Source organism: Phaseolus vulgaris, chromosome 4 (assembly GCF_000499845.2).
Source record: "Phaseolus vulgaris cultivar G19833 chromosome 4, P. vulgaris v2.0, whole genome shotgun sequence".
Taxonomy (NCBI): Eukaryota; Viridiplantae; Streptophyta; class Magnoliopsida; order Fabales; family Fabaceae; genus Phaseolus; species Phaseolus vulgaris.
This window is the reverse complement of record NC_023756.2, coordinates 21,227,092-21,238,768: the sequence shown is the minus strand read 5'-3', so window position 1 is coordinate 21,238,768 and position 11,677 is coordinate 21,227,092. Positions and strand designations below refer to the sequence as shown.

Genomic DNA, 11,677 nt, shown 5'->3' with positions numbered 1-11,677 from the left:
ACCCATAGGTATCGGGGGGTAACACCGTCGATGTCTTAACTTGACTGTTTCTTAACCTGGCGACGCCTTTCTTGGGCGACGCCTTTCTTAGGAGACGCCTTTGCGAGGCGACGCCTTTCTTAGGCGACGCCTTTGCGAGGCGACGCCTTTCTTAGGCGACGCCTTTGCGAGGCGACGCCTTTCTTAGGCGACGCCTTTGCGAGGCGACGCCTTTCTTAGGCGACGCCTTTGCGAGGCGACGCCTTTCTTAGGCGATGCCTTTGCGAGGCGACGCCTTTCTTAGGCGACGCCTTTGCGAGGCGACGCCTTTCTTAGGCGATGCCTTTGCGAGGCGACGCCTTTCTTAGGCGACGCCTTTGCGAGGCGACGCCCTACCCTGGCGACACCCCAAGCGGTCAACCTGTTGACTTTCTTTCCCTTCTTTGGGGCCCTCGAGCGGTCCCACCATGTGTTGACTTTGACTTTGACTTTTGGTCAACGCCCCGGGACGATCCTCCTGTATTACGGTCCTCTGCCTCCCCCCCTTGCTTGAGCTGACCAGCTTGGCAAGCAGGTCAGCTCTGGCATTCTGCTCCCTAGGGACATGCACCAGCTCAAACGCAGCGAAAGCTCTTTTCAGCACCTCGACATACCTCAGGTAGGCGGCCATCTGTGGGTCCTTCGCCTGATATTCCCCTGTCACTTGCCCTGTGACCAACTGTGAGTCGCTTTTCGCCAGTAGGCTCTGCGCACCCATTTCTTTAGCCAAAAGCATCCCAGCAATCAACGCTTCGTACTCCGCCTGATTGTTGCTTGCCTTGAAGGCGAAGCGTAAAGCTTGCTCTATCAACACTCCGTTAGGCCCCTCCAAGATTATCCCAGAGCCACTCCCTTGCTGGTTGGAAGATCCGTCCACTGAGAGTACCCACTGTGACCCTAACTCCACCTCTTTAGGGTCTCCCCCTGGTGAAAGTTCTGCCACGAAGTCAGCGTAGACTTGCCCCTTGATGGACCCCCTGGGTTCATACTGGATATCGAACTCCGATAGCTCTACCGCCCAGCGAACCATCCTCCCTGCTACATCTGGCTTTTGAAGTACCTTTTGGATGGGGAGGTTTGTCATCACCACCACCGTGAAGCTGTGGAAATAGTGGCGGAGCCTTCGTGCTAAGAATACTACCGCTAGCGCCGCCTTCTCTAGTGACTGGTACCTCAATTCTGGGCCTTGCAAGGCCTTGCTCACGAAGTAAATGGGCTCCTGCACCTGGTTTTGTTCCTGGACCAGTACAGAGCTAATGGCCCACTCAGTCACCGCAAAGTATAAGCGGAGGGGGATGCCTACTTGTGGCTTGCAAAGCACAAGTGGCGTCGCCAAGTACTCCTTCAACTTGAGAAACGCTGCTTCACACTCATCTGTCCATACGAAACGGCTATTCCTTTTGAGGCATTGGAAGTAAGGGTGGCCCTTCTCCCCTCCAGCAGATACGAATCTCGATAATGCTGCCATTTGTCTCTTCAATTGTTGAACTTCTTTCACTGAGGTCGGGCTCCTCATGGCGATGATGGTTGCACACTTGTCAGGGTTTGCCTCTATCCCCTCTCTATGAGCATGAAACCTAAGAACTTTCCCGCCTCCACGCCAAAAACGCACTTTTTTGGGTTTAACTTGAGGTGATACTTCGATATGGTAGCAAATAGCTCTTCCAGATCAGCTGCGTGCTGCCCTCTCTTGTGCGAAGTTACCACCATGTCATCTACGTAGGCCTGCACGTTCCTTCCCAGCATGGGTGCAAGGACCTTGTCCATCAGCCTCTGGTAGGTGGCGCCTGCATTTTTCAAACCAAACGACATCACCTTATAATAGTAACTGCACGTTTTCGTCATGAATGTCATTTTACTCTCGTCCCTGGGATGCATCTTGATCCGATTGTAACCTGAGAATGCATCCAGGAAACTCAGCATCTTGCAACCCGAGGCGCTATCCACTAATTCATCGATGTTGGGAAGTGGGTACGAATCCTTTGGGCATGCCTTGTTCAAATCTGTGAAGTCAACGCACATCCTCCACTTCCCATTCACCTTCTTCACTAGAACTACATTGGCTAACCACTCAGGGTATTGTATCTCCCTGATGTGTCCAGCGTTGAGCAGCTTCTGTGTTTCTTCCTTCACGACGAGGCATCGCTCTTCGTTGAACTTCCTCTTTCTTTGTCTCACAGGGCGAACCTTTGCGTCCATGGTAAAATGGTGGCACAAAAAATCTGGGTCAATAACTAGCATATCCGCCGCAGTCCACGCGAAAGCATCTAGGTGGCGCGAGATTACTGCAGCTACCTCTTCTTGTTCTCCTTGGCTCAGCAAGCGTCCCAATTTGAACACCTTACCCCCTATTTGTCTTTCTACTATGTTATCTTCTGGTCGGGGTCGCTCATTCTGCACATTCTCTTCAAGAGACTCACTCGTGGAATCCTCTTCCATAGGAGTCGCCCCCACGGATGCATCGGGCATCGCCTCTTCTGGCTCTTCTCCAGCGGGCGAGGCATCGTCGTTTCTTCCTTTTGTATGTGCATCTTCCATAGGCGTCGCCCCTATGGTGGCTTCGACCGGCGTGGACTTCTCGGGCGTCGCCTCTTCCAACGGCTCCAACTCCATTTGCGAATTTGAAACGAGTGGTCGCTCCATCACCATGACCACGCCTATTTTTGTCTTTAGACTATTTTCATAGCACTTACGGGCCTCCTCTTGATCCGACTTGATTACGATCACCTTACCACTAAGATCTGGTAGCTTCATCTTCATGTGGCGCGTGGAGAACACGACCCTTAATCTGTTCAAGGCAGGTCTGCCTAACAAAATGTTGTAAGTTGAGTTGGCGTTGACCACCAAGTACCGGATGCTCTCGGTGCGTGATGCTGCTCCATCAGTGAACGTCTTCCTCAACTCCAAGTAGCCGCGTACCTCTACTGGATTATCTGCAAACCCATATAAGCATCCAGTATAGGGTCTCAAAAGGTTGGGGGACAACTGTAGCTTATTGAAGGTCGACTAAAACATGACATCTGCAGAACTGCCCTGGTCGACGAGGACCCTATGTACCTTCCTTCCCGCTGTGACTATAGAAATGAACACTGGGTCATTATCGTGTGGGACGACATCCCGCAGGTCAGCTCTTGTGAAAACAAGGTCTGACTCCGAACTTACTGACCTCACATATTTCTTACGTTGAGAGGCAGTGGGTCCCCCTCCGAAGAAGCCGCCAGAGATGGTGTGCACTTCTCCATGAGTTGGGATTTCATGCGCCTGACCTTCCTCTGGTGTCGTTGTGGCTGTGGTCGCAGTGGACCCAGCGAGATAATCTTTCAAGAAACCATTCTTCACAAGCTCATCCAACTGATAACCCAACGCTAAGCAGTTGTTAATGTGGTGCCCGAACGCTTCGTGAAATTCGCACCATGATTCCTTGTGGGGTCCCAATACCTTGTCTGACTTCACCGGTGGCCTCAACCTGTCAGCTATGTTGGGCACAACGATGAGGTCTTTAAGTTTACCACAAAGTTGTGCCTTGGAGGTCTATTGCCCTCTCTCCTTCCTTCTGATCGACCCTTAGGTTGGGTCCTCCTTGTCTCGTAGGTGCGCCTCCTATCTTGATTCTTTCTTTCTGTAGTGGCTTCGTGGACTCTAGTAGGTTGTGCGCGCATCTGCGCTCTCGGGCGTGCGGGCGCAGCAGTCAGCACTTCTCATATGCCTCACCCTCAGAGGCAATGTGTTCTACCGCCCGACGCCTTACTTCAGCAAAAGTTTTGGGGCAGCTGCGATTGAGCAATTTACTAAAAGATCCAGGGCACACCCCCTTCCTGAATGCGTACACGATCATGGGTTCGTCTGTGGTACCCACCTTCACCACCTGCGCCCCGAAGCGGCTTATGTACTCTTTCAGGGTCTCCCCTTGATATTGCTTCACGTCGAAAAGGTCGTATGAGACTGGGGCGGGGGCCCTGTTAGCCAAATACTGCTCTCTGAATAGCTGCGACAGCTGTGCGAAAGACGTGATGTAACCCTCTGGGAGGCTGATGAACCAGTCCATGGCCATGCCAGTCAAAGTGCTCATAAAGAGCTTGCATCTTATGGCATTAGAACCGCCTACCAGCATCATTTGTGTGTGGAACGCAGTGAGGTGTGCCTCAGGATCCTCCATCCCTGTGAAGGTTACTTTGGATCCCGTGAACGTGTTGGGGATTGCTGTCTCTAGGATTGCCTGTGAGAATGGTGTTGAGAATTCCCTGGGTAAGGTGGCAGTCTCAGGTTCATCTACGTCGCGCCACCCACGGCGTAACTCCTCATTGGCGCGGTGGAGCTCATCGTTTCTCGCCTGAGATGCTGTGAGATCCGCCTGCATGCGCTCTTGCTCCGCTTTCGATGCTGCCATTGCTTCCTACAGCCCTTTGATGACTTTTTACAGCAAGTGCACCACGTTTGTCAGAAGTAATAATTGTCCCTAAGGACGGATATCGATCCCACAAGGAACAGTGAATTTTCAAGTACAATAATCGCTCAATATAGAACAAAACAATTAAAAGTGTATTGAAAGTGGTTGTGTTGGCGATGATCAATAAGAAAACAGACAAAGAATTAATTGTTTCAATTGGAAAAATAGGTGTACCAACCAGGTCATCGGGTGTGATGACGTGGACAAGAGAAAGGTATGTAGGCAAGGAGTCAACGTAGTCGTTGTGTGTAAAGGCGGCGTTCTGCAGCATGAATAACCGGTTATCGCCGGGATGTGTCACCGCCAAGATGGATCATCGCCCATCGCCTAAGTAAGACATCGCCTGAAGAGTCAACCCGCATGACGTAAGCATTTCACAGAGAGGGGGCCCACACGAAGGAATAACCCTAAGTTGGGCAGCGGCACTGTGGGTCCCTAGGCACAGAATAAATGATCAAGTCAAAAGGGCGCGTGGTAATACCCACGTGCTCATCAAAAGTATCCAGGAAGGCTGCATGCATGACACGTGTCCAACTAGGGGACTCGAATAGTATGATGGCGCGATAAATACAGCACTCAAGTTAGAGCCCAAATGGACGTAAGGCTATACATTGCACTCCAGATGAGGGAAGTCCATGGGCCAGATACGTTAAAGATAGCGGCGCAAGGACTTTCTCCAAGGAACCCTAGTTTTCACTTATATATAGGGCGCAAATAAGCCCTAAAGAGGTACGTTTTTTCAGTTCACAGTTACACGAGTTTTAACCTAGTTTTCCCAGATAGACATACAGAGCAAAAACCCTAATTGTTCTTGACGGCACATCCGCTGAGAGCGCAAGACAATTAGGGTAGCACAGTTTTAGCCATACAGTTTCAGTCATTGAGATAATCATACAGTTTCTAGTTACTTTGGTGTTTCTCGCTAGCTGACTTGATCATCGAAGTGCAAACGGCCGCGAGGGCGCCCCTTTGATCTTCTTTTTTCAAGTACTGACAGACGAAGCAAAACGAAGGTGCCCTAGCTCATTAGAGGAAGCCACGCACAAAGACGACCCAGGTCAACCGGCCGGAACATCTGGCGCCCACCGTGGGGCCGATATAAACATCGGTTCCACCACACAAGCTTTCAGTTCAAGATTTTCAACACTCAGATAAGTCGAGAGGATCCCCGGAGAGCCATGGCCACCCGACCAGCACGCGCTAGGAGTGAAGAGATGACCCTACAGCAGCTCATGGGGATGGTGCACGGGCTACAAGACGCAGTGGCCGCCTCGAAAGTAGAACAGGAACGCATGCAGGCAGACCTCACAGCTTCTCAAGTAAGAAGCGAGGAACTCCACCGCACCAACGAGGAGTTACGTCATAGATGGCGGGGCAGAGACGAACCGGAGGCTACATCCCCACCCAGGGAATTCACAACACCGTTTTCACAAGCAATTTTGGAGACAGCAATTCCCAACACGTTCACAGGACCCAAAGCGACGTTCACAGGAATGGAGGACCCCGAAGCGCACCTCACGGCGTTCCACACACAGATGTTACTGGTAGGTGGATCGGACGCTGCTAAGTGCAAGCTTTTCATGAGCACCCTGACAGGGATGGCCATGGACTGGTTCATCAGCCTCCCAGAGGGCCACGTCACGTCCTTCACCCAACTTTCGAAACTATTTAAAGAACAGTACCTAGCCAACAGAACTCCCGCCCCAGTCTCGTACGACCTTTTCGACGTCAAGCAGTTCCAAGGTGAAACCCTAAAGGAATACATAAGCCGCTTCGGGGCACAGGTGGTGAAAGTAGGTACCAAGGAGGAACCCATGATTGTGTACGCGTTCAAGAAGAGAGTGCGCCCCGGATCTTTCAGCAAGACGCTTAACCGCAGCTGCCCCAAAACTTTCGCTGAAATAAGGCGACAAGCGGTGGAACATAATGCCTCAGAAGGTGAAACGTATGAAAAATGTACAACCACTATGCCGGCGCGCCCCAAGGCACAGATACGCACGCAACCTGTTCGGGTTCACCAAGCCGTCACAGAAAGGAAACACTTTGACAGGAAACGCGCTTACGAGCCACGAAGGACTCAACCCAAGAGTCGAGTAGAGGAAGGGAGAGAAGCACGCAAACCGCCAAGACACAATTTCGTGATGGAACTCAAAGATCTAATTGCGATACCCAGCATAGCCGACAGGTTGAGGTCGCCGATTAAAGCTGACAAGGTACTAGGGCCTCGCAAGGAGTCGTGGTGCGAATTCCACGAAGCATTCGGACACCATATCAACAACTGTCTGGCACTTGGCTATCAGTTGGATGAGCTCGGGAAAAGTGGCTTCCTAAAGGATTACTTGATGGAGAAACAGGCGGGACGACCACTAGGCTCGCAAGCAGGGGGCAGTGAGGCACAGCAGCACGAGGCGCCCATCCTCGGTGAAATCCACACCATAGCTGGTGGGTTCTCGGGTGGCGGATGCACGGCGTCACAGCGTAAGAAGTATGTGAGGTCCGTAATGGCAGTAGAAGTTTTCGAGGACCATTCACCCGACGTGGACGTCACGTTCACTAAGGAGGACCTCAGGGATGTTGTGCCACATGACAACGATCCCATTGTGATCTCGCTCATCACGGAGGAAGAACGGTTTATCGGGTCTTAGTTGACCAAGGGAGCTCGGCAGACGTGATGTTCTGGTCAACCTTCGAAAGATTGCAACTATCCACAGATCAGTTGAGGCCATATGGAGGCTGCTTGTACGGTTTTGCGGGCGACCAAGTCGAAGTCAGAGGGTACATTGAGTTAAGAACAACGTTCGCAGATGGGACCGCCTCGCGCAAGGAGAAAATCAAATACCTTGTCGTGAACGCCCCTTCAGCATATAATATCCTATTGGGAAGACCAACACTCAATAGGATAGGAGTCGTACCCTCCACGAGGCACATGAAGGTCAAATTACCTTCAATGGAACGGGTAATTGTCACCATCCGATCTGACCAAGAGGAGGCAAAGAGATGTTATGAAAACAGCCTCAAGAACAGGCGATCAGTATGCCACGTGACCACGACACCACCTCTTGGTGCGAAGGATGCGCAAGAAAGCCGACGGTCCATGGATGCGGCGACAGGGGAAACCGCCGTAGGCGACGTGGGTATAGACATAACATCGGGGGCAGCCACCAACGGCGACGTAACCATGGGAGATGTCGGGTTGAAGCCTGAAAACAACGCCGGGGTAGAAGAAGAGGCGAGCTGCCCGGAGGCCGTCAGGGAGTCAAGCATTGTAAGAGCATTGCTCGCTAGCGAGAGGAGACCTCGCCCAGTTGGAGATTGGCTCGAGAGGGAGATCGGCGGTAAAACTTTCAAGTTGGGGAAAAATCTAGACGACGGGACACAGGAACAGATCGCCAAGGTGATAGGCATGCATCTGGACGCGTTCGCGTGGTCTGCCTCGGATATGCCAGGAATCGACCCCGATTTTTTATGTCATCGCCTAGCAATGGACCCCCAAGTCAGACCAGTCCGACAAAGAAGAAGAAAATTCAATGAAGAAAGGAGACAGGCAATCAGAGATGAGACGCAAAAACTCCTTGAGGCAAGCCATATCAAGGAGATACAGTATCCGGAATGGCTCGCCAATGTTGTATTGGTAAAAAAGAGCAATGGGAAATGGCGAATGTGTGTCGACTTCACAGATCTAAATAAAGCCTGTCCAAAGGATTCCTATCCATTGTCGAGTACAGACGCCCTAGTGGACAGCGCAGCAGGGTGTAAGTTGTTGAGTTTCTTAGACGCGTTCTCAGGGTACAACCAAATTAAGATGCACCCCATGGACGAGGAAAAAACTGCCTTCATGACAGAACAGTCGTGCTATTGCTACAAAGTGATGCCTTTTGGGCTGAAGAACGCGGGAGCCACGTACCAGAGATTGATGGACAAGGTGCTCGCGCCTATGCTTGGGAGACACGTGCAAGCTTACGTTGACGATATGGTCGTAACATCCTTGGAAAAAAACCAGCATATAGCCGACTTAGAGGAGCTGTTCGTTACGATAGCCAAATACAAGCTAAAGCTGAACCCCGAGAAGTGCATTTTCGGTGTGGAAGCGGGAAAATTCTTAGGTTTTCTCTTGACCGAAAGAGGGATCGAAGCAAACCCTGACAAGTGTGCGGCCATTTTGGCAATGAGGAGTCCTGCTACGGTGAAAGAGGTGCAGCAGCTCACGGGTCGGATGGCCGCCCTGTCGCGATTCGTGTCTGCCAGTGGGGAGAGGGGTCACCCATATTTCCAGTGCTTGAAAAGGAACAATAGATTTTTCTGGACGAAAGAGTGCGAAGAGGCTTTCGTAAAACTCAAAGAATACTTGGCAAGCCTGCCGGTCCTGTGCAAACCCCAAGTAGGAGCGCCCCTCAGATTATACTTCGCCGTAACCGAGAAGGCGCTGAGTGCGGTGCTCGTCCAGGATCAAGATCAAATTCAGAAACCCGTTTATTTTGTCAGCAAGGTATTGCGGGGCCCAGAAGTGAGATATCAAGCTTTGGAGAAAGGAGCATTGGCAGTAGTGTTTTCGGCGAGGAGGTTGCGCCACTACTTCCAGAGTTTTACAGTGTTGGTGATGACCGACTTACCTATCCAGAAGGTCCTAAAGAAACCAGATGTGGCTGAAAGAATGGTAAAATGGGCGGTAGAATTGTCGGAGTTCGACATCAAGTATGAGCCCCGGTCACCGATCAAGGGACAAATCTTCGCTGACTTCGTGGTCGAATTATCTTCTGAAACAGTGCAAAGCGGCGGAGATGGTTTTCGTTGGGTGCTCTCAGTGGACGGATCCTCTAACCAGTTGGGCAGTGGGGCTGGGATAATTCTGGAAGGACCCAACGGCGTGTTGATAGAACAGTCCCTAAAATTCGCCTTTAAAGCCAGCAACAACCAGGCGGAATACGAGGCTTTGATCGCTGGCGTTTTGTTGGCAAAGGAGATGGGAGCAAGGGTGCTGTTGGCCAAAAGCGATTCATTGCTAATCACAGGCCAAGTGACCGGCGAGTTCCAGGCTAAAGATCCGCAGATGGCAGCTTATCTGGAGTATGTGCAGGAGTTGAGGAAGTCTTTTGTTTCGTTCGAAGTAGTGCATGTGCCAAGGGAGCAGAACGCCCGGGCCGACTTACTAGCAAAGCTCGCCAGTTCGGGCAAGGGGGGCAGGCAGAGAACCGTCATACAAGAGACCTTGAAGACACCTCGAGCGTTCGTGGCAGACCACCAAGTTCTCCAAATGTGCAAGTCAAAGGAAGGGATGGCAAAAAGTCATAAGTCCCTATCTCAGGAGACCTTGAGAACGCCAAGCGTTAGAGCGCATCCAGTGGGGGAGATAAAAATGACGCAAGTTTGCGCCGTCCACGAGCCGGACACATGGATTACGCCATACCAGCGATACATCGCAGATGGCTTACTCCCAATGGACTCGACGGAAGCTAGGAAGGTAAAAAGGAACTCCAGCAAGTTCACCCTCATCGATGGTGAGTTGTACAGGTTTGGGTTCGCACACCCCCTTTTAGTATGTGTACGTGGAGAGAGGTGCACGAGAATTATGGCCGAGCTTCATGAAGGGATTTGCGGGAGTCACATCGGAGGTCGAGCCTTGGCAACAAGAACCATCCGTGCGGGTTATTATTGGCCGACAATGAGGGAAGACTGCAAGAGATATGCCTAACGTTGCAAGCAGTGCCAGGAGCACGCCGATTGGCACAAGGCGCCTCCGGAAGAGTTAAAATCAATCTACAGTCCCTGGCCTTTCCACACATGGGGAATCGATATCCTGGGACCCTTCCCATTGGCGATTAGGCAGATGAAGTATTTGGTTGTGGCAGTCGAATGCTTCACGAAGTGGATTGAAGCAGAACCAGTAGCCCAGATCACAGCGCACAAGATACAGAACTTCGTATGGAAGAATATTGTGTGTCGCTTCGGTGTGCCCAAGCGTTTGGTGTCGGATAACGGGACTCAGTTCGCAAGTCACCTGCTAAAGAAGCTATGCGAGGACGTTGGAACTCAACAGGTGTTCGCTTCCGTGGAACACCCGCAAACGAATGGGCAGGTGGAGTTGGCTAATCGGGTTTTACTAAGAGGTTTGAAGAGGAGATTGGAGAAGGCCAAAGGGTCTTGGGCTGAGGAAGTTCCCCGTATAATATGGGCATATCACACCACTGAACAGTCAGGAACCCACGAAACCCCGTTCAGCTTGGTGTACGGGTGCGATGCAATGATCCCAATTGAAATCCAGGAAAGCTCGCCGAGATTCCAAAACTTCGTGGCAGAAGACTCGAATGCAGAAAGGAGGATGAACTTAGACTTGTTGGATGAGGTCAGGGAGGAGGCAAGGGTAAAGGCCGAAGCGATAAAGAGAAGAGTCGAGCGCAAGTACAATTCTAGGGCAAGGCCAAGACAGTTCAGAGATGGCGACCTGGTAATGAGGAAGGCCCACCTGTACGAGATGCAGAATAAATTGTCACCCAAATGGACGGGACCGTTTAGAATAACCGAAGCACTCGGGAACGGCGCCTATCGTTTGGAAACACTGGAGGGAGGGGCGATTCCTCGCACTTGGAACGCTACCCACCTCAAGTTTTATTACAGTTGAAACATTGTAAGTAGCAGTTAACTCGAACAGTCAAGTGAAAACAGTTTTTCAAGGTGGTGCTCTTTTTCCCTGAGAAGGGTTTTTTAATGAGGCCACCCAATAAAGAAAGTTCGAGCTTATCAAAGTTTTCCCAGTTATTGAGCTTGCATGATTATCATTTTAAATAGTTTATCAAAGTTTCCCAGTTATTGAGTTTGCATGTTTGTCATTTTAAGTTTTCAAGAGAAGACTTTGTCGTCCTTGTATAATTTAGGGCAGATTCAGATCGCATGCATTCAGTCCAAAGTTTTAAGACCTCATCGCCACCTCGCGATCGGAGGCAAAAGTATAAAGTTTTTTAAGTCCTCATCGCCGCTTGGCGATCGGAGGCAAAGGTTAAGTTTTTTAAGTCCTCATCGCCACTCGGCGATTGGAGGCACAAGTTAAGTTTTAAGTCCTCATCGCCACCTAGCGATCGGAGGCAAAGGTTAAGTTTTTTAAGTCCTCATCGCCACTCGGCGATCGGAGGCACAAGTATAAAGTTTTTTAAGTCTTCATCGCCACTCGGCGATCGGAGGCACAAGTATAAAGTTTTTAAGTCCCCATCGCCACTCGGC

At 51.0% G+C, this 11,677-nt stretch overlaps 2 protein-coding genes across 2 annotated transcripts; both read left to right on the top strand.

The window, feature by feature from the left end:
* The first annotated feature begins 5,643 nt into the window (after window positions 1-5,643).
* LOC137838461 (uncharacterized) lies at window positions 5,644-7,110 on the top strand. The gene has a single exon (XM_068647704.1). The coding sequence runs from the start codon at window positions 5,644-5,646 to the stop codon at window positions 7,108-7,110; it is 1,467 nt and encodes a 488-aa protein (XP_068503805.1).
* A 1,325-nt stretch (window positions 7,111-8,435) lies between these two features.
* On the top strand, window positions 8,436-10,154 carry LOC137838460 (uncharacterized). The gene has a single exon (XM_068647703.1). It carries the CDS (start codon window positions 8,436-8,438, stop codon window positions 10,152-10,154), a length of 1,719 nt encoding a protein of 572 aa, XP_068503804.1.
* The last annotated feature ends 1,523 nt before the right edge of the window (window positions 10,155-11,677 follow it).